Genomic DNA, 23398 nt, shown 5'->3' with positions numbered 1-23398 from the left:
AACAATCTTAAGGAAACTCGATGAGATAGAAGACTCAGACAACATAATGAAATGAAAAAAAAAAAAGAACAAAAACCAAAAAACCAGGATATGAATGAGGAAATTTAGAAAGAGATTAATACCTTAAAAAAGAATGTTGTAGAACTCATGGAACTGAAAGATGCACTCAAGAAAATAAAAAATACAACCAATAGCTTAAGCAGCAGGCTAGAACAAGCAGATGAAAGAATTTCTGATCTTGAAGATAATCTTTTTGAAATAATCCGGGACAAAGAAAAGGAAAAAAGAATTTTTAAAAATAAAACCTATGAGAGCTGGCAGATGATCTTAAGCACATAAACATTTGAGTCATGGGTGTTCCTGAAGGGGAGCAGAAAGGAAAAGGCATGAAAAACCTATTCAATGAAATAATAACAAAAAACTTCCCAGGCATAGGAAGAGACACAGACCTTTAGATCCAGGAGGCTCAAAGATCCCTAAACGGATTCAACCCAAAAATATCCTCTCCAAGACACATGATAGTCAAAGTGGCAAACTCAAAGACAAAGAGAGAATCTTAAAAGAAGCAAGAGAAAAGCATCAAGTCACCCATAAGGGAGCCCCTATCAGACTAACAGCAGACTTCTCAACAGAAACTCTACAGGCCAGGAGAAAATGGGATGATATATTCAAAATACTAAAAGAAAAAAAACTGCCAACCAAGAATTCTATACGCAGCAAGGCTATCCTTCAGAAATGAGGGGAAAACAGTGTATCTTCCAGACAAACAAAAGCTGTGGGAATTCACCACCACATGACCAGACCTACAAGAAATCCTCAAGAAAGTCCTGCATCTGCAATCTGAAAAACAATAATTACTACCACATATATACAAGAAAGAACAAAACACAATGGTCAAACAAAAATGCAAATGAAAAAGAGAAAGAAACTAATCTTACCACACAAAAAACCACAAGGACAATGTAATAATGCCCCTGCTTTATTTTTGATTTTAGTAATTTTGGTTTTCTCTTTTTTTTTCCTTGGTCAGTCTAGATAAAGGCTTGCAAATTTTGTTGATCTTTTTAAAGAATCAACTTTTGGTTTTGTTGATTTTCTCTATCGTTTTTTAATTCCCCATTCCACATATTTCTATTATAATCTTTATTTCCTACTTATATTTGCTTTGGGTTGGTTTAGTTTGCTCTACTTTGTCTATTTTCTTAAGTTTACATTACTGATTTCAGATTTTTCTTATTTTTAATATAGGTATTGACAAATATAAATTTTCCTCTAAGCATTGCATGAGCCCTGCATCCTATAAATGCTGATATGCTGTGCTTTGATTTTTATCTCAAAGTCGTCTCCACCCATATGTGTTTTCTAAATTTCCTTCTGTTAATGTGGTCAAAGAACATATTTTACACGATCTTACTCTTCAAAAACAAAAACAAAAAAAAAAAAGAAAAGAAAAAATTTAAACAAACAAAAAAGTACATGGAAAGATTTCCATTATCTTTCAGTTCTATTTTATTTTTCCACAAACTTTTTGAAGTGACCTTGTGTTTATATTGTTTTATTTATTTTTTTAATGCAATCTATGTTACTAAACTTAGATACTTCTATTCTGATTTCTTTTTATTAAGTGGACTTGTTGATTTGCTTAGAAATTAATTTGCTTTTGAAAAGTTTATTCATCTTCTTCTATTGAAACTAATTTGATATTTGCATGCTTTTAGAAGACTTTAGAGAGCTATTTCAAATAACTGTAGAGATTGTAAAATGAAATATGTAAATATGTAAATTTCAATAAGTTTTACATCTCAGTTTTTGTGAAAATTTGAAGCCCTATTTTCTACAGAGCATTTAGTTATTCAATTTATGTATTTGTTATTTGAACAAATAAATGTGCATATCCTTACTTAAAAAAAAAACCTTGGCAAAAATATGCCACTGGATGTTTATAAAATAGAACTTGTAGTTAAAGAATTAATATGTTTTATCATTGTCAAAGTTTCAACAATCTTCTTGTCAAATGACAATATAGTTTATCAATCATGAGAGAAATATTAAAGAAAGCCTTGAGATTTATTATTTGTCTCATGTTTATGACCACCATTAAAAAGTATTTCTTTTAAAAAGGACATAGAGGTGAAAATCACAATAATAAAAACTTTTCCTTAGTATAAATTTAAGTGATAAATTACTGTTAGAGAATTAAACAAATGTCACTACACAGAATTCTTATGTTACAAGCCCATCTTAGATATCACCTAAGATATAACAGTTTAGTGTTAGCAGAATCAGAGTTAGTATATTATACACCTCACCTAAGACAATTCCATAACTTAGACCTTGAACAAAAACTTGAGACTCTTCTAAGTTAACAATCCTTGTCAGAAAACTGAAGCTATTACCATGAACACTTATTTCAAAATCTCCCTACACAGTGCTTCACAAACTCTTCCAACAAAAAGAGAAGAGAACACTACTCAATTCATTCTATGAAGCCAATATTACCCTAATACCAAAACCAGAAAAGACATCACAAGAAAAAAAAGCTACAGACCAATATTCCTTACAAAACAGATGCAAAAATTCTCAACAAAATATTAGCAAACCAAATCTAGCAACATATAAAAAGGATTATATATCATGACCAAGTGAGATTTACCCCAGGAAGTATGCAAGATTAGTTTAATATCTGAGAATCAATCAATGTAATTGCTAGAGACTAAACTGCATCCTCCCAAAATTCATATGTTTACATTCTAACCCCTAATGTGATTATATTTGAGATTGGGCTTTTAGAAGGTAAAGTTAAATTAATTCACAAGGGTGGCATCCAAATCCCATAGGATTGGTGGCCTTATAAGAGGAGGAAGAGAGATCACCCTCTCTCTCTCTCTACCATGTGAGGACACAGTGAGAAGGTAGCTACCTACAAGTGAGGAAGAGAACCCTTACCAGGAACTCAATCAGCTGGCACCGTGATCCTGGACTTTCTAAACTTCAAAACTATGAGAAATAATTTATGTTGTTAAAGCCAACCAGTCAATAGTATTTTATTATGGCAGCCTGAGCTGACTAATACAGTAATTTAACAGGAAAAACCCCACATAATTACCTACTAGGTGCAGAAAAGCATTTGACAGAAGGCTACATACCTTTTCATGACTAAATATGCAACAAAATGGTATTAGAAGGTAACTTCCTCAACCTGATAAGGATATCTATGAAAAACCCACAATTAACATCATACTTAATTAAACAAAGACTGAAAGCTTTTCCTCCCAGATTAGAAACAAGACAAGAATGTCTGTCCTCACCACTTCTATTCAACTCTGATTGTACTAGAGGTTCCAGCAAGGGCATTTAGGCAAGAAAAAGAAAAAAAGGCATTGAGATTAGAAAAGTAGTAGTAAAACATTGTGCAGATAACACGATCTTGTATACAAAAAATCCTAAGAAATCCACAAAAATAGAAAAACAAACTATTAGCACTAACAAGTTCAGTAAGGTTGTATGATACAAGATCAATATTAAAAAACTATTGTAGTTCTACATACTAGCAATGAACAATCCAAAATGATTTTTTAAAAAATTTTATTTATAATAGCACTAAAAAGAACAAAATACTTAGGAATAAACTTAATGTAAGTGTTAAGACTTGTACACTGAAAACTACAAAACATTGTTGAAAGATTTTAAAGACTCTCTCCATAAATGTAAATACACACCTCTTGTTCCTGGATTGGAAGACTTAATATTAAGATGGATACTCCCCAAATTTACACACAGATTCAACACAATTCCTGTCAGAATTCCATCTGCCTTACTCAAAAATTGACAAGGTGATCCTAAGATTCATATGAAAATACAAGGTACTCAGAATAGTCAAAACAATCTTGAAAAAGAGGAACAAAGTAAGAGTACTCAAACTTCTTGATTTCAAAATTTACTACAAAACTACAGTAATCAAGACTGTGTGGCACTGGCATAAGGATAGATATACAGATCAATGGAAAAGAATTGAGAGAAGAGAAATAATACCTTACATTTTTAGTCAATTGATTTTCAACAGGGATGTCAAGACAACTCAATGGAGAGAGGATAGTCATTTCAACACATGGTGCTGTGACTACTAAATACCATATGCAACAGAATAAAATTGGACCCCTACCTCACACCATATACAAAAATTAACTCAAAACAGATCGAAGACCTAAATGTAAAAGCAATTATAAAACTCTTAGAGGAAAATATATGCATAAATCTTCATGACCTTGTATTAGGCAATCCTTCTGACACCAAAAACATAAACAACAAAAGAAAAAAATAGATAAATTCAACTATGGCAAAATTTAAAACTCTTATGCGCCAAAACATACTATCAAGAAAGTGAAAAGACAACACACAAAATGGGAGAAAGTACTTGCAAATCATATATATGATAATGGTATTAGATAGTCCAGGGAAGAACAAAGCCAGGGAACTCATCCAAATTATATAAAGATTCTTAGAACTCAACAATCAATTAATCAATAAATAAATAGGCAAAGATCTGAATAGGCATTCCCCCAGAGAAGATATACAAATGGACTATAAGCACATGAGAAGATGCTCAATATTATTAGTCGTTAGGGAAATACAAATCAAAGCCACAATGAGATACCACTTTGCATCCACTAGACGGCTATAATTAAAAAAAAAAAAAAAAAAAAAAGGATAACAGTAAGTGTTGGCAAGAATGTGGAGAAACTGGAACCCTCATACATTGCTGGTGGTAATATAAATTAGCACAGACATACCTCAGAGATATCATGGATTGGTTCATGTGATATCAGGCATTGGTTCCAGATTAGTGCAATAAAGGGAATATCACAATAAAGCAAGTCACACAATTTTTTTTTATTCCCCAGTGCATATAAATTTATGTTTATACCATACTGTAGTCTATGAAATGTACAACAGCATTATTTCTAAAAAAACAATGTTAAAAATAACCACCTCAATTTAAAAATATTTTATTGCTAAAAAATGCTAACAATCATCTGAGCCTTCAGTGAGCCACAAACTTTTTGCTGGTGAGTGTCTTGGCTCCATGTTGATGGCTGCTGATTGCTCAGGGTGGTTGCTGCTGAAGGCTGGGGGGCTTTGGCAACTTGTTAAAATAAGACAATAAAGGCCACTGTCTATTGAGTCTTCCTTTCACAAAGAGTTCTCTGCAGCATACAATGCTGTCTGATTGACAGCATTTTACCCACAGAACTTCTTTCAAAACTGGAGTCAATCCTATCAAACCCTGACGCTGCTATATCAACTAAGTTTATGTCATGTTCTAAATCCTTTGGTGTCATTTCAACCCGTTCACAGCATCTTCACCAGGAGGAGATTTCATCTCAAGAAACCACTTTCCTTGCTCACCCATAAGAAGCAACTTCTCATTCATTTGAGTTTATCATAAGATTGCAGCAATTCGGTCACATGTTCAGGCTCCACTTCTAATGCTAGTTCTCTTGCCATTTCCACCACATCTGCAGTTACTTCCTTCACTGTAGTCTTAAACCCCACAAAATCATTCACAAGGATTGGAATCAACTTCTACCAAACTCCTGTTAATGCTGATATTTTGACCTTCTCCCATGAATCACCAATGTTCTTAATGGCATCTAGAATGATAAATCCTTTCCAGAAGGTTTTCAATTTCCTCTGCCCAGATCCATCAGAGGAATCATCTATGGACTTACAAAATGTTTTTTTAAAATAAGACTTGAAAGTTGAAAATTACTCCTTGATCCGTGGGCTGCAGGATGGATGCTGCGTTAGTAGGCATAAAAAGAACATTAATATCTTCGCACAGAGCTCTTGGATGACCAGGTGCATTGTCAATGAATGGTAATATTTTGAAAGGAATCTTTTTTTCTGAGCAGTAGGTCTCAACAGTGGGCTTAAAACATTCAGTAAACAGATGTGCTGTCATCCAGGCTTCGTCGTCCCATTTATACAGCACAAGCAGAGTAGATTTAGCATTGATTCTTAAGGGCCCTAGGATTTTCAGACTGCTAAATGAGCACTGGCTTCATCATAAAGTCACCAGCTGCATTAGCCCCTAACAAGAGAGTCAGCCTGTCCTTCCAAGCCTTGAAGCCAGGCACTAACTTCTCTTCTCTATGAAAGTCATATATGGCATCTTCTTCCCATACAAGGCTGTTTTATCTACATAGAAAATCTGTTTAGCATAGACACCTTCATCAATTACCTTACCTAGCTAGATCTTCTAGATAACTAGATGCAGCTTCTATACCAGCTCTTGCTGCTTCTCCCTGCACTTTTACATTATGGAGAAAGCTTATTTCCTTCAAACTCACGGAACCAACCTCTGCTAACTTGAAACTTTTCTTCTGCAGCTTCCTCACCTTTCTCAGCCTTCACAGAATTGAACAGAGTTAGGGCCTTGCTCTGGATTAGGCTTCAGCTTGAGGGAATGTGGTAGCTGGTTTGATTTTCTATCCAGACCAATAAAACTTTCTCCATATCAGCAATAAGGCCGTTTTTCTTTCTTTATCATTCATGTGTTCACTGGAGTAGCACTTTTAATTTCCTTCACGAACTTTTCCTTTGCATTCATAGCTTGGCTGTTTGGTGCAAGAGGCCTAGCTTTCAGCCTGTCTTGGCTTTCAACATGCCTTCCCCACTAAGCTTAATTACTTCTAGCTTTTGATTAAAAGTGAGAGACATGCGATTATTCCTTTCACTTGAACACTGACTAGCCACTGTGGAGTTATTGATTGGCCTAATTTCAATATTGCTGTGTCTCAGGGAATAAGGAGACCCAAGGAAAGGGAAAGAGATGGGGCAACAGCCTGTTGGTGGAGCAGTCAGAACACACACAACATTTATCCATTAAGTTTGCCATTTTATATGGGCATGGTTCATGGTGCCCCAAAATAATCACAATAGTAGCATCAAAGATCACTGATCACAGATATAATAAGTTATACAATATAATAAGTTATACAATGAAAATACGCAATATATTAATTTTATATATAAATACATATAATTATAAATTCATATTTGTATATAATTATAAATATTTATATTTTACATATAATTGTATATATAACTACAAATATAATTTTATATGATTTTATATAACAATATATAATAAGATATAAGTGATATAATGAAAAAGTTTGAAGTACTGCAAGAATTATCAAAATGTGACACAGATACACGAAGTGAGCCCATGCTGTTGGAAAATGGTGCCTACATACTTGATTGATATGCAGGGCTGCCACAAATCCTTAATTTGTAAAAACCACATCTGCGAAGTTCAATGAAGTGAAGCTCAATAACATGAGGTATGCCTGTATAGCCCCTCTGGAAAAGTGAAGTACATACCTCCTCAAAAAAGTTAAACACAGAGTTACCATATGACCCAATTCCACTCATATATACATCAAGAGAACTGAAAATACGTGTCTATGCAAAAACTTGTACACAAACGCCCATAGTAGCATTATTCATAACAGCCAAAAAGTGATAACAATCCAAATATCCACAAATTGTTGAATGGATAAATAAAACGTGGTACATCCATACAATGGAATATTATTCAGCCATAAAAAAGGAATGAGGTAGTGATACATGCTATAACATGGATGATTCCTGAAAATATTATGCTAAATGAAAGAAGCCAGACACAAAAGGCCAGACAGTGAACAATTCCATTTATATGAAATATCCACAACAGGCAAATCTAGAGACAGAAATTAGATTAGAGGTTGCTAGGGGTTGATGGTAGAAGGTGGTAGGCAGTGACTACTTAATTGGTAGAAGGTTTATTTTTAGGGTGATGAAAATGTTCCGAAATTAGACAGGGGTGATATTTGCACCACTTTGTGAATATACTAAAAATTATGTATATATTATATCACAATAAAAAAATACACTTTAAAAAATCTCCATAGCAACTATTCTCTCCACAGCAGCCAGAATGATCCTTTTAAAGTACAAGTTAGATGAATTAACTTCTCTGCCCAAAATTCCAAAGTCTTTAACCTACAATGTCTTAAAGAATCTACTTCTCTCAATTCTTCACCTATTACTTAACACCTACCTCCCCACCTCCACTGCAGCCTCACTGGCCTCCTGGCTTCTGGTTAGCATGCCAACCTCTCTTCTGCCTCAATGTCTTTGTCCTTGTTCTCTCTCCCCTCTATCTAGAAATTCTTCCCCCAGGTATATGTGAGCCTAGTGCCTGAACTTCACTCAAATCTCAACTCAAATGTCACTGTCTTTAAAAGGCCTTACCTGGCCAACCTACCTAAAATAGCACTCCCTTCCCTATTTTATTTTCCTCCTAACATTTATTACAATATGACATATTTATGTACTAAATTTATATGATTATTTACTTATTTTCTGTCTTACCACATTAGAATGTAAGCTCCATGAAAAAAGAGACTTGATTTTGTTCATGGTCATATCCCTACAATGTTAAACAGTGTCAGCCAACTGGTAGATTTACAATAAAATCTGTTCAATGAATGAATAATGAATTTAATAAAACCCAAAAGAAGAGAAAGTCATGACTAAGTCCTCTGAGGCATTATATTACTAGGAATCTCACCTGTTCCAGGTTACTATACTGCACACGGCAATAGCTGCAGTATCCTTGTCTCCTCTGCATCTTGAATAACCAAAGTCAGATGGCTAATGTCTTTGAATAATCAATCTGAAAAAAAAAAAAAAAAAAAAAGAAATCACAATAATTCCTTACTACCATGAGAAAAATGGCTATGATAATTACCAAAAAGCAAAAATTCACTCTTGGGTCCTATCCATTACTATTTCTATTTCTAATAATTAGGAAAATATATAAGGCTGCCATGAGCTACTGAATCAATCAACGAGCCTGGAGCAGAATTGAGAACTAGGATCTTCTGACAGAGCAGTCTGTTGCCAATATTTGAAGACCAGATGACTAAATTTTTAACCAATATTCTGGTAAGTCAGTAGAGTTATTAGGAACTGATTCAGTAACGAAGACAATAGTACTCAATTTATAAAGGCAAATTACTGCTAAAATATTACTACAGTATATTTACTTTACCTTAATGTAGCTCATTAATTTTCCCATTATGTATCTACATAAAGCCCCAGATTACGTGAAGTCTCAGTGTCACTCATATATAATAATGTCCAGTTCTCTATAATGAGAGTAAAGATACCACATAGCATTTTCTGCTTAGCTCACAAAGAGGCATGTTTTAAAATAACTTATCTAACAGAGTTGCTAAAAATCAGAACAACTAATTTAGCCTCTGGAACACAAGGCATTTCTCTTCTGACAGTTACATAAACCAAATAAATATGAGGAACTTTTTCCTTCTGTTGTTTCTCCTCTACAAATAGTTTCCTAGTTTCAACCCACCTAAAACTATATCCTTCAACATTACATACTGTAGTAGTTCCCAACCAGGCTGAATGTCAAAATCATCCCCCAAAATTCTGGGGATTTTTTTTTTTTGGCAGATGGCCAGTATGGGGATCTGAACCCTTGACCTTGACCTTGGTGTTATCAGCACCACAGTCTACTAAGTGAGCTAACCCACCAGTCCTCATCCCCAAAAATTTCAAGTTACTAGAGGTGATATATAGCTTAGGCTTCAGAATTTTTGTAACTCCCCAGATAATTCTGATGCACAGCCAATTCCTTAACTGACATGATGTGTGTATAGTGTGTGATTATTTTAAATAAAAAATTTAACTCAATGAAGTTTTTTGCTGTTTTTCGTTAAACTGAAAACAACTGCAAATAATATTGTCAGGTTTAAAATTCTAATTATTTAAACATTGTCTATTGGAAAACATAACAGAATCACTCTATAATGTGTTATGAGTATTTCTAAGATTATTCTAAAATGGAAAAAGTTTAATCATTAAAATCAATGAAGAATGAAATCACAGCCTTGAAACCAATAAAATGAGAAAACAAAAGCTTCATTAAATCAAAATGTTATCATAATATTCACTTACCTATAAATTTTTTTATTACAAGAACCTCTGATTTTCTGACTTCTCACATTTACAGGAAAAATAAATCAATTAAGACAGCCTCTGAAATAAAGAAAATTAAACAAAGCTTTATTTTAAGCTGTATTTATATACAAGACAATCTTCAGGCTAAGAAAACCTGAATGCTTAAACTTAAAAGTTTGAAAATCATAACAACAAACTTTTTAGTGATATATTCAAAATATAATTAGAACATTCATTGAATAAAAGGCAAAATGAAAGCAAGTGTCTAACACCACACACAGAAAAATTAAATACTTTAATTTTTTTTAATCTTTAACCCTTATGGCCTTTAACCCCTATGGCATTATCACCTGCCATTCCCATCATCTCTAGGGCACAATGACACTTGAGTTTCAATGAATCAGAAGCACATGCTGGCATTTAAAAAAATTTACATGCTGGGACCTCACCTGAAACTTACCAAATCAAAATTTCCAGGGGCAGGGGGTAAAAGCCCAGTCACATGATATTATGCATATTTAAAATGCTCCAAGGTGATCCTAATACAACTGACCCAATAACATAAGTCATTTTTTATGAACTAATAAAATTCTTACTTATTAAAGAGATCATTTCTTTAGTACCTGGGATTGTATTACTTTGCATGACTGAATGGGTCTTTTTATACAAACTCTAAATTCTACTTGAACCTGGTATTTTTATAAAGTAACAAATTATTTACCTTAGGCAGAAAACAGGCAGGTAGTTCATCAGCTATCTCAGTCCTGGCAAATATCTGTAAATTAAAATAAAACAATTTCTAAAAAAAAGATGTCTCAAAAAGTGTCGCCACTGACCAAGTAAGTACCCCTAAGTCATATTTAAGTTTGAAGTGACACAATTATGTTTCCAATAAAAGAAGAAAAATTATTAATTTTTGAACACAAAGAACTTTACATACGAGGACTCACTGAAGGTCACAACATGATCTCTTAAGGTGTTCTGGAGCAGAGTAACTGTGTGATGGTCTAACCCACCACTAAACCCTTCTGATCTCTGGGTTCCAGGAACAGTAGCTGTAAAAAAAATTAAGGCCAACTGTGCCTCTGTAAGACTAAGAATAAAAATGCTATCAAACCCAAAATAAGCATCATGAAAAACTTTTAAGAAAAATACATGTAAAATTAAGTTTGGGCCCTGGACTAACCACCAAATTCTCAGCTACCGTGATAGTTTTAATGAAAAATACTGTCAATTCTTTATCAGCTCTCTATCACAATGAGCTGAATTATCAGCTTTTTATACACAGAATTATCAGTTTTTTATTCCTCTACATTGTTGTGAGCAAAGTGTTGACCCTCATCCAGGTCCGCTAGTTATGAAAAAATTCCAACCTCTGAGCTCAAAGGAGCCAGTGAAACCACTGTAAAATAAAGGAAAAACTATTATGCACCTACTCTGTGCAGTTTCATGCTAGAAGCTTTAAGGGATAGAGACAAATATGAGCCAAAACCCTCAAGAGGTTTAACATGGAATTGGGAAATTAACGCAAAAGTATAAGAGAGTGTCTGAGAAATGCCTAAGCAAAAATAATAAGCACTATCCGCAAAGTTCATTTTTAACTAGAATGGACAAGGATGTTACAGTGGATGCCTTATTTTTAAAACCAGGTATTGGAAAATATCTGGTAATATTTGCTTACACAAAGGTCAGGAAAAGATATTCCAAGTAACAAACAAGCAAAGGTACAAAAGCAAGACAGCACAAGGTACGTCTGGAGACAGTAGTTAACAAGTTCAGCTCAATCTAAGGTTTCATTTGAGATTTCAAAGGGCAATAAAGCAGGAAAAGTAGAGTTTTGACACAATAGGATTCAAACACAGACTTAAGAATTTAGACAATATCTTTAGGCAGTGCGGAATTTTATCTGGAAAGAGGTATACTCAAAGAGTGCTTTAAAGAAATTCTGGAAGATTCTCTCCTACTCAAAGGAGCTTTTCAAAGGACAAGGAATATAATTGTTAAACTACTCAGCACCATTTCCTAGAATATCAAAGAATTATTTAATACCCAAAATATCCAAATTCAAGGAGTATCCCTTAAAGTATAGTCTCACTTATGCTTGTAAATTAGGAAAACACACATTTTAATTTTTTCTTTTAAAAAAAACTTTTATTAATTTTTATTACAAAAGTAAAACTTATTATAGTACAATTATAAAAATAAAGAGCATAAAAATCACTCATAATCCCACAACCCACCCTTAACATTTGTCATATATTCTTCTTTGTTCTAAATATATTTTTACAAACATGCAATGTACTATACATTCTATTCTATAACCTCTCTCTCACTTAACCATACATGATGAGCACCTTTATATACCATTACATATAATTCCAAAACAGAATGTTTAATTATGGCATAGTATTCCATTTTTATCAGTGTAAGATAAAAGCCCTCTTATCTGACAAGATAAGAACCAGTAGCTTGCCAGTCAACATTTTAAAGTCGGTTAATAAGATGATTTAAAAATACATACACACATAACCTTAACATTTAACTTAAAGCATATAAATGTACATATGTTTCATTTAAAATCAAGTTAGGCTTTTTTTGTTTCATTGGTCTTTGGGGATGTGTTTGTTTATTTGTTTGGTGGATAGTTTAGCTAGAGTGCCAAGTCATAAAATCATAATTCACCCTTAGTGGGTTTTCATTTTCATTCCTCTAAAACAGAACAAGAACCTAAAGACATCTTCAAATCTGAGAACAGAATTACCATTAATATTTAAAATTTTCTCCCAACCTCTGACATTGTCATACCCAGCAAAGTGCTTTTGAACAAGTCTTTTTATGAGTCCAAAGCACTCGATTTATTTTTCATAAAAATAACAATGCTATTAAAAAATGACAATGTTCACCCTCTTATTTCACTGGTTTATGTAATATTTAAAACTGCATAAAACCATCTGGGGCAGGGAACAGAGATCTCCAACTGCGAGATGACTTCAGCACAACTGTCTCAAAATATAAACGAAGTTGCATTTTGTGTGTTTTTAGGGAATACTTCTTGCACACGTGAGATCTGTACCAGCTGCAGAGGTAAATACCAATAAAAATATTCTTAATATAAGTTTGGGGCTTTAATTTGGAAAAATAGAAATATTTATCATTGCCTGACCAAAGAGACACCAACTTAATAGAAAATAAAAAAAGACAATAAAACAGCATCTGATTTTTTGAATAATACAATCTAAATTATCTGCATAGCAGCAGGAAAACAACTGGGAAGCAATCATAAAACAACGGCCAAATAATATTAAAACATCATCCTAATTCAGTGTCTGTTTCATGCAACACTATTAACTAATTTTCAATTTTCCACTTTTTTTGATTATCCATGCTGTGCTGGCCTTCCTCTGGTGACAAGAATTGTCCCGGACACCTTCATTCAGTCTTAATGAAATAATAATAGTTAACAGTAAATACTTAATCTGAGCCAGGCACCCCGTCAAGAGCTTCATATGCATTATCACATCTAAATATCCAACAGCCTTATAAGGTAGGGTGCCATGATAACTCCAATTTAACAAATCAGGAAACTGAGGTTTAGAGAGAAGAGGTATCTTGTCCCAGGTCTCACAACCAATAATCAGGGTAGCTGGTACTTGACTGTAGGTCAATCTAAGCAGCTTATGCTTTAACCTCTTTTTTTTATTTGTTTTTTGCTTTAACTTCTTAATTCCTATTAAAACGTTTCCTCCCAAGGATCCCTTATCTGAAATGCTTGGGACCAGAGGGTTTGGGATTTCAGGGTTTTTTTCTGATTTTGGAATATTTGCATAATGAGATATCTTGGGGCTGGGACCCGAGTCTGAACATGAAATTCATTTATGTTTCATATACACCTTAGACACATAGCCCAAAGGTAATTTTATACAATATTTTCAATAATTTTGTATACCCATCACGTGAGGTCAGGTGTGGAATTTTCGGATTTGGGAGCATTTTGCTTTGTTTTGGGGTTTTTGTGTGTGTGTGTGTGGTTTTTGCGTGTTTTTTTCTTTGCTGCTGGCGGGTACAGAGATTGAACCCTGGATCTTGGTATTATCAGCACCATGCTCTAACCAATTAAACTAACCAGCCAGCCCTGGAGCATTTCGGATTTCAGATTTTCGGATTAGGGATGATGCTCAACCTGTATTTTTATTTTTATTTTTGGCGGCCTGCCGGTACAGGGATTGAACCCTGGACCACAGTGTTATCGGCACCACGCTCTAACCAACTGAGCAAAGCAGCCAGCCTTCAACCTGTATTTTTAAGAATGCTAATTGAAAACAAATAATTAGAAATCTAATTTGCTGCAATAAACAATGTCATTATTTCAAAGAAGTAAAATTAATGTTCAGTTTAATTGCATCATTGCTCCTATTCTGAGTGCTCACAGTACCCTTAATTAGTGACTTTCAAATTTATTTACCATGACACACAGAAAGCAATACATTTTGTATTACGACCTACCACACACGCACAGTTAAAACACAGTTTCACAAAACAATACCCTTACTACGTGTATTGCAATCTGGTATTTTCTATGCTATCTTCATTTTTTAAAAAACGCTAGTCATGACTCACTAAATTGATTTCACAATTCACTAACAGGTTAAAAACTACAGTTTGAAAAAAATACTGCCTTAAATTATTAAGAAGAGTAAACAATATTTTACAGAAACCGACTGTTACCCTGAATTTAGCTTATTTCCATCCAATACATTGACCATTGCCGTCATAATTTATCAAGTCATAAACGAGTTTCTTTCTTGCCTTCTATGCTTTGGGTTGTAATGATATAGAAAAAGTCGTCCACGTAGTAAGTGAAAAAAGCACGTCAAATAAATACCCCGCTTATATAACCCACGTATATATCTTTATGTATTCATTAAAGAGCAGGGAAAGATAGACCCCAAACTGTTAACAGATTCTCTCCGGAGGATGAAATTGCTCCGGGCTTTCTCCGTCGTCCCCTACCCCACCCCCACTCCCTTAGTACATGATTGCTGTGAAAATAAATAAATAAAGATACTTCCATGGGGGAGGAGGGCGTTTTAGTTCCTTGGGAACCAGTATCTTGTTACGCATTTCTTCCACGAGCTCCCAAAAAAACGTTGCGTCTGATAATCGTAGGAGCCGGAAAGGGCCTTCTTAGGAGCAAGTAATAACGATGGCGTAATTTCACCAGATTTACACACAACTGTTGCACGGCGGTAGTAAAATGAGCATTAACACAAAAATCGAACGTTTCCAAAATAAACTAATCGCCACAGGCTGGTAAAGGCCTAAATCTGGGGACAGCGGCACACAACAAGGGAACTGGGGGCAGGGGTGTGTGGACAGGTGGCTCGGGATCTCGGCCCCACAGGTGCCCCGGCAAGTCTCCGGGAGGACAGATCCCTAGATCCGACCTCCGCAGGCCGCCCCCTCCCCAGGCCCCAGCACAAGGCTTCGACCCAGGGCCCCGGACAGAAGCGCGAGGCAGCCTGCGCCCCACCTCCCCCCTCGCCCCAGCCACCTCCATCCCGGCCCGGAGACGCCGGCCCCGCTCACGCGGCAGGGGCCGAAAGGGACTCGGGGTGAGGGGAAGCTGAGGACCTGCGAGGCGGGTGCGGGAGCCCTGCGAGCGGTCCGGGCGTCCCTCGGGAGGAAGAAGGCGCCCCAGGCGCCAGGCGAGCAGGCCCCGCCCGCGGGCGTCGCCCCCGGCCGCGCCACCCCGTCCCGCCCCCGCCGCGGCACTCACCTCCGCGGAGGCCGCCCGGATTCTTTCCGGGCCGCGGTGGAGACCGAGGACCGGCCTCGCCGTTCTGCCTTCTTATTCCGCTTCCGTGGCGGCGCCCCGACCCCCGGGCCGTCCGGAGCGCCGCGGCCCCCGGAGCCAGAAACTGGAGCCCTCGGCCACTCCTGCGGGGAGCGGAGCAGCGGAGTGGGAGCGCGCCTCGCACGACGCGGGCCCGGAGTCGCGACTCGGCTCGCGCAGGCTGCCACGGGCAACGTGGCGTTGCAGTCTGATGGAGGTTTGACGTCAGGCAAGGTGCGAAAATCGGGCGCCTCTGACGCAGGAGCCGCGGCCCGCCCCCGCACGCCCGCCCACCCGCTCCCCCACCCCGGCGCGGGAGCCCCTTCCTCCCCGCCTGCATCTCTTAAAGCGGACACTTCCTCCCTGCCGAGGGCCCCACTCCGAGCTTGGGAAATCAGTCCCTGTTCCAACCGAAATGACTAGGCTCACAGCGCAGTTACGACCCGACACAGAGTGGAGACCAAGGTTTCAGCTTTTGAGGGCCTAAACAAAAATGGGTTGCATTCAAAGCAACACACGAATGTAGAAAAGAAAACGGGAATAAAAGGGTTAGTAGTTTGCGCTGGTCCCATGTGTACCCCCCAGGGAGATGCATCTCACAAAAGCTGTTGCTTAATAAGTGCTTACTCTGTGCTAGGCACTGTTTAAGGTTTATATATACTTTTGCATTTCATCTAAGGGTGACTCTTTAAGAGGAATCCTATTATTATTCCTCTTGGACAAATGAGAAAATTGAGGCTTCAGGAGGTTAGATATTCAAAGACATACATTGCACATTAAAGGGTTACGAATATTAAGAGACATCCAGACTGTGAGCAAAAACAGTTTAAGCGTAATGGGGGACACAAACCTAAATCAATCACAGTACTGGATATGTAATTATAATCTGTGATAAGGAAAATAATCGTACCTAAAATGGAGAGGGCCCCCGCTGGAGAGCTTACGTTTTACGTAAAAATAATCTTAGAATTACTTTGCTCTTTGGCTGTTGCTGCAATTATCACTAAGCTTTTTTTGATAAGCCTGTGATTTTGTCCCTTTAATGTACTTGTTCATTGCTTTTGCTTCCATGTTTTCCATTCTTTATGTATTTCTTAGCTCTTGCCTCCAGCACTACATCTTTTTCCCACTTTAAACCCAGAACCCAGGCTATTGCAATTGTTTCATTGTAACCCCCTGATGATTTTTTTTTTAACACACCCAGAAGTACTGCTTTCTTTTAAGGCAAGCTCTTTCCGCATCCCGACCTTGGCATTAGCGAAAGAATACTTATTGTACATTAACGGGACCACCGTGACGTAATGTATTTCACAAATGCTAAGACATTTTATCTCCACACTTTAAGATCTCTGAAATCAGGATGCATCTTACAAATTGGTCTCTTAATGTTGTTGGCAAGGTGGCGTTACTGACCTGTTGTCATGCCTCCACCTACAAAAACTTGGATGTTGCTGTTCAGAGTGTCCTCATTTCAACTGAGTGAAGTGCATTGTTTAATAAAACCCACAGCCCTAAAAGGAAGGGAGTTAATAGACTCAATCTTGAAGAGAGACGTTTCTAGGGAAGATCTTCCTACAGAAGAGGATTTTCCTGAGATCAAAAAGAGAATTCCCCCAACAATTAGGAAAAAGAGGGATGGGACTGGCTCAGAGCTCTTAGACTTACAGAAGCCCTGAGTTACTCACCAAGTACGTTAGTTCCTAATGCATTTTAGGAACCCATATCTGAACAGTTAAATTAGCCTAACCCCTCTCCCCAAAAGTGACATAATTTGGTTATTATTCCTGATAGCTTTGTTAGTCAATAAAACCCCTGTAAATTTTAGTCAAAAACACCATTGAAGAAGGAAAACGGGTCCTGGTTGTTACCTGAAAACCTGCCATTGATATTTTCATGTTAGCTCAAGAAAGTGCCAGCATTAAAACTTGTGGAATAGGGTTGGCCAGTTAGCTCAGTTGGTTAGTGCACAGTTGTAACACCAAGGTCAAGGGTTTGGATCCCCTAACTAGCCAGCCACCAAAAAAACCAAAACAAAACAACTTGCAGAATAGGTTCAGCTGCTTTAAAGAAAAACCTGGAGTCAACAGTAGAATGCATCACCAACATTTCCGTGGCATAGAAGACAATACCATATGAACAACCACAGCCATCAACAACGGATTCAAAAAGTGATTCACAAAAGTTGAGCTCTGAATGCAAGAAGTTTCTGGAATACCTTAACTATTTGTACTTATATTTCCCATTTTATGCATGTACACGATTAATACATAATAAATAATGTAAAATCTGAAAGAGCTCTTTCATTAAGTATGAAATAAAAATACTAAATTACAAGAAATCATTGTTATAGTTGGCAGAATTTTTCTTCTAACATGATACTGTTACAAAACATTAGAGAAAATGTCATCCTGCATCAGATTAGCAGTCAATCCAGACAATATTTCTGTCTAGTAGCAATGGATACATTTTGTGGGAGATCTATAAGGTTAAGCTCAAAAAGTTGTAATCCCCCCCATCCTTTATTAACCCATTATAGATCTAAACACATCTGTTTAGTAAGTACTTATTTGAAGGATCCTGCAATCAAGATTGTGTTTGTATGCACTCTATTTCCTCCCTAACATACCCGGCCTAGTGAGAAAAACGATCCTATTATGTTTTTTCACATTTTTCCTTCTTCAAAGGAACATAAAAGCTGCTCTTTCTTGTCCAGAAAGAATTACCATAATGCCTATATTTTTGTAAGCCATTAAAGCTAACATTAGGCTAATGTTTTAAGGAAAAAAGCTATAAGGAAAACTAGATGTCTTTGCTGAGTTGTAAAAAAAATCAGATTCACCTTGGGTTATTTTTTCCTGAAATTCTATTACTGTGTATTTCTTTCTACCTATTTATAGTCAGGTAAGGTTATTATGAAGCTTTTACCAATCAGCCTGGCATTTCACCTCTTTAAGGAATATAATATTGCTAAGGATAAAGGATTTATTCATATGCCCCATATGAGTCATAATTTAAAAATTAAAAAGAATGGTCAGAAAATATCCCAATTTTGTCTTGATGATATCTCCCTATAAATAAACAAAAATTTCATTCACAAGGTAGAGGGAAAGATGGTAGTCATAATGTCCTCATCTTACTGCTTGTTGGAACAAAAAGGTTAATGAAAAATGCAAGCGAAAGTTTATGGCTTAAAATTGCGGACGTATACAGTGGACATATAGAGATAGGCAGAGTAACTAAATGTGGGGAAGAGAGTTCAGAGGAAGACTGTGCAAATGATTTCAACCCTCCTACATCATATAGGAATTTAATATATAATGTCTATAAAGTCAGCAAAACACTAAATATCAATATAAGCCTATTTTTACCTAAATGTATAAATGCTCCACCAGAACTAAAGACAAAATTAAAAATTTTAAATACTTGCTTCTGCTTACCAGTAGATGTGGCAAAGGAGTAGTGGGGGCAAGGGACTACAACTCTAACATCGTGATAACATTTCCCCCACATCAATTTAAAATTACGTACAACGAGATTCTAACTTCTCTGTTTTAGTCTTCACATCCTATTCTTCCTTCAATCTAGTCTTTTCCACTTTAACATTTTGTGGATACACCTATAATACACCTTCTTCATACAAAGACAAAGCTGGGGTATTAGTTTCCAATAATTTTTTTTTACCAAGTCTTACAATATTTTACTCCTTTCTCTTTTTTCTTTCTCTTCTTCCCCTATCTCGCTTTCCCTCACCCATTTTTTTCTTTTCCTTTCTTTTCTTGCCAGCAGCAACACAATCTGTAGCCCTCAAAGATGGTGCTTTTAACTTCTGGTGATAATTGGGACCGAAAATGTTACTACTCTTACATTTGTTCCTTTCTTTAATTCAAGTCATCCAACGCCTATATCCTCTAGACTTTTAACTTTAGAGAAAGAATTACTATTTCCTTTTTATACGATGAGGTCATCAATATGAAAACTATATTCTTGAGTCTTTCCCTCTATTTATACTCCCACTTTTTCACTGATTGACTTGAAACAATATAGAATTATTCAACTTGAATATAAATTGCTATAAGGAAGAATTAAAAGGCTAATGTGAATTCCACAGATCCTATTTTTAAAAACTAATTTGTGTGGGCTGGCCGGTTAGCTAAGTCAGTTAGAGTGCGGTGCTGATAACAACAAGGTCCAATGTTTGATTCCTGTATTGGTCAGCCACAAAAAAAAAAAAAAAAAAAAAAATTAATTGGTGCAATTCAAATATTATGGTATGAAAAGAGTTCCAGAAAATTTTGTAATGCCAGTGCACCACAAGGTCAATTGTATTAACTATGTTTTCTTATTTTACGTATTCTTAACACAGTTGGGAACTTTCAGACTGGAGAACCACCTCTCCCAGGTTTAAATAATTCCCAGAGATAACAACTTGCCTGCCAGCACATCTTTCCTATGCAAACCAACCAATCCCTTGTCCGTAGCCTCCCTCCATCTCCTTTTATCAGACCTCTACAGTCCAGGACTCTATCCCCTGCCCTAATCCCTACAGGGCCAAGTAGCAGACAACTTGGGACCTACTCTATAGCTCAGAGTCGCTAAAACTATTCAAACCATCCAATCCCTAGACTATGCGGCTTGCTAGGCTCACTTCGCCCATTCCTTCCTGACACCACAATAGGGCTCCCACCCACAGTTCCTCTCTCTGCCTGCTCACCTGACTTTGGCACTTCCCAGTGTGGTGTGTGTGGCTGTCCTGCCTCCTGTGTCTAAGGGACTGTGCGTATAATAAAAAATTCTTCCTTTGTGGCACTCATTTTCACGTCTGCTTGTCTTACTATACGGGTGTCTTACTATACCTGCTCAAACAAGGCTGGTACAGTTTGCGAACAACTGACACAGAAGCAGGGTATTTGGATACAACACGGAGATGAGCCCTTAGACTGCTCTTGGCTTAGTAACTGTCCCCAAAAGACAGCGGCACTGCCCGAGACGGCGCCGCTTGTGTTGGTGCATCTGCTGCTTGCATTGTTTTTCATCAGATACTGCCATGAATTTCCAACCTAAAATTGGGAGCTGAAAAAGCAGAGTCCTCCCTGAGCTGCCCCATAGAGTGCCACGAAGAGCGCCAAGCTGTGTACACTGCCCTGTAGATGGCCGTGTACAGTGCCACCTACATAGGGGGAGAATTGCAAAACTCTTTGCACAAAGCAACTTCATCCAAACCCCAGCACTAAGGGACCTGACCAAACTCTAGCAAGGCTTCTAGCAAGGGTGTGTCCCTAGGACGATCCCAGCTCCCCTTAAAGTACCTGCCTGAGAAAGCTCAACGCTGCCGGGAAAATTTACTACCAGTAAATTTTACCAGTACCATGCTGCACTTAATGACAGGGATATGTTCTGAGAAGAGCACCCTTAGACAATTTTGCCATTATGCGAACATCAGAGTGTACTTACACAGACCTAGATGGTATAGCCTACTACGCATCCAGGCTATATGGTATAGCCACCATTGTACGTGTGGTCCATGATTGAAATGTCATTATGCAGCACATGACTGTATTTGTTCTAAGCAGCACACACCTGATGACAGGCCCGTGATCCCTCTTTTTTAGAACATTTACTAAAAAGGGCTCACAATTGTAAATATGTAGCTCTCACAACTCAGAAACACCTCTCAAGGACAGGAGAGCCATTCCTTTGAAATGTAATCAAGAAGGATAGGACCTCTGTCTGCCAGGCGCTGGGGGAGGATAGAACCCTAAGTTAGATAATTACCAGCCAATGGACACAGCTGGCCTAATCACATTTACACTGACCAACCTTTTCTACTTTTTTTTTTTTGAGCATGGTAGTCATTTAATCTGGAAACATTGTTCGATTATATACTTAAATTACAAGCAAAATGTTCACAAGTGTACATAATATTGTTTCCTGCCAACACACCTAAGAGTCAAAAGTGATATGACTTGATAAGAATCAAATGAAAAGAAGAACATTTAGAGCAATATCCTTAGAATTAAAATTAATTTTGGAACAATACAAGAGTCAAGACTATATTACTATGCTTAACAATGCTAAAATTTATGTTAATTCAGATTTATTTTGGTATTGATGAATAAAACACATATACTATATAGTATTTCAATCAGAATCGAAATTTTCAGATGCATTATCACTAATGGTGGAAAAAGATCTTACGCCTTGTTTCCTTGCGATTCTAAGTTGGTGCAAATGTTCTTTCATATCCTGAGAAATATGGTAAGCTCTCCTTCTATGCCAGGTACTGCAATTACTGCTGATGGTTTTATTTTATTCTTCCTCAAAAGCTGCTTGTGATGGTGATTCGTTTGTAGTCGTAACTAACCTCATTCAGTAGCCTGAAAGACACTGCTTTCTTTTCTGCAAAATTTTTATCAGTTGAAAATGATTCATGACTACTTGTGCAGTTTCTACGTCAAACATTCGAGGACAACTTTTAACCATAATGTAACCATCCTTCCCATTTGCAGTGTACTCTTTAATAGCAAGAAGGTAAGAATTTTTTTCATAAGTATTGTCCTTGAACTTTTACAGAATCTCATATGATTCAGTGTTCTGGTTCTTTTTTTTTTTTATTTTTTTTGTCTTTTTCGTGACCGGCACTCAGCCAGTGAGTGCACCGGTCATTCCTATGTAGAATCCGAACCCGTGGCGGGAGCGTCGCCGCGCTCCCAGCGCAGCACTCTACCGTGCGCCACGTGCTCGGCCCCAGTGTTCTGGTTCTGCATGTAAATCAAATTCAAATTCTATCCCAACAACTTGAGGAAATCGCCCATTTAGAGCTGATTGGTAAACCCCATTTTTAAGTGCTTCAAGCAGCTGTGCTCCTGCTACTCTGACAACTAAAATGGGATCTACTGTGAGAAGGATTGTCAAAAGATCATGCGAAGTGAAATTCCCCACTGGATGTATTCGATCAGACCTGAAAATTAAGTAGTGCTAAATCAGCAGAAGTAGCTCCCAACACTGCATTAGTTACCAAATTTCCAAGATTGCTTTCAGATCTTCTTACAGTAATTTTACTGCCATCTAATTCCATATCATTGGGCAAAGAGCTTCTTCTAACATATACATGACCAAGAGGTTCAGAAGTAAATCTAACTTAGACATTACTGAAAACCAAATAAAGTGCATTTGTTTAATATATTCTTCCAAAATATCCACACCAAAATCAAACTCAGCTGCCAAATGTACACCGAATTCATTTAATATAGGAATCATATGCTTTCCTTTCATTATTACACTTAAACTGAAGTATTTAAGCAATCACCACTAAAAGTCAAAAGTGGACTCAGGAAATTGAAGTTTTTCAAGGCTGTTGCAAATTTATACTTTACCGATTAATTGTAAAGGATATTACAAAGAACGCAGATGAACAGCAAGATGGAAGAGATGCGTAGAGCAAGGTATGAGGGCGGGAGTGCACGCCCTCTCCAGTGGGCCATCCCCCCCCCCCCCCGGGGGACCTCCAAGTTCAGCTCTGCAAAGCTCCTCTTTGTA

General features: G+C 37.0%; 1 protein-coding gene and 1 pseudogene across 4 annotated transcripts in view; both read right to left on the bottom strand.

The window, feature by feature from the left end:
- Positions 1 to 15995, bottom strand: part of ZDBF2 (zinc finger DBF-type containing 2) — a 40362-nt gene extending 24367 nt beyond the window's left edge. For 3 of the 4 annotated variants that reach the window (XM_063105913.1, XM_063105901.1, XM_063105919.1), the window contains exons 1-4: positions 15806 to 15995; positions 10751 to 10804; positions 10027 to 10107; positions 8618 to 8722 (exon numbers count right to left, since the gene is read on the bottom strand). In XM_063105913.1, the coding sequence (XP_062961983.1) occupies positions 8618 to 8677 (60 nt within the window). In that variant the 5' untranslated portion in view covers positions 8678 to 8722; positions 10027 to 10107; positions 10751 to 10804; positions 15806 to 15995. Of the gene's footprint in view, positions 1 to 8617; positions 8723 to 10026; positions 10108 to 10750; positions 10805 to 15660; positions 15686 to 15805 lie in introns of those variants that run through there. The other variant, XM_063105907.1, reaches the window with a different exon arrangement.
- A 6005-nt stretch (positions 15996 to 22000) lies between these two features.
- On the bottom strand, positions 22001 to 22937 carry LOC134374742 (mannosylglucosyl-3-phosphoglycerate phosphatase-like; annotated as a pseudogene).
- Positions 22938 to 23398: the final 461 nt, after the last annotated feature.

The sequence above is a fragment of the Cynocephalus volans genome, chromosome 1 (assembly GCF_027409185.1).
Source record: "Cynocephalus volans isolate mCynVol1 chromosome 1, mCynVol1.pri, whole genome shotgun sequence".
Taxonomy (NCBI): Eukaryota; Metazoa; Chordata; class Mammalia; order Dermoptera; family Cynocephalidae; genus Cynocephalus; species Cynocephalus volans.
Note: the sequence above shows the minus strand (reverse complement) of the source record. Positions and strands in the feature narration are given on the sequence as shown.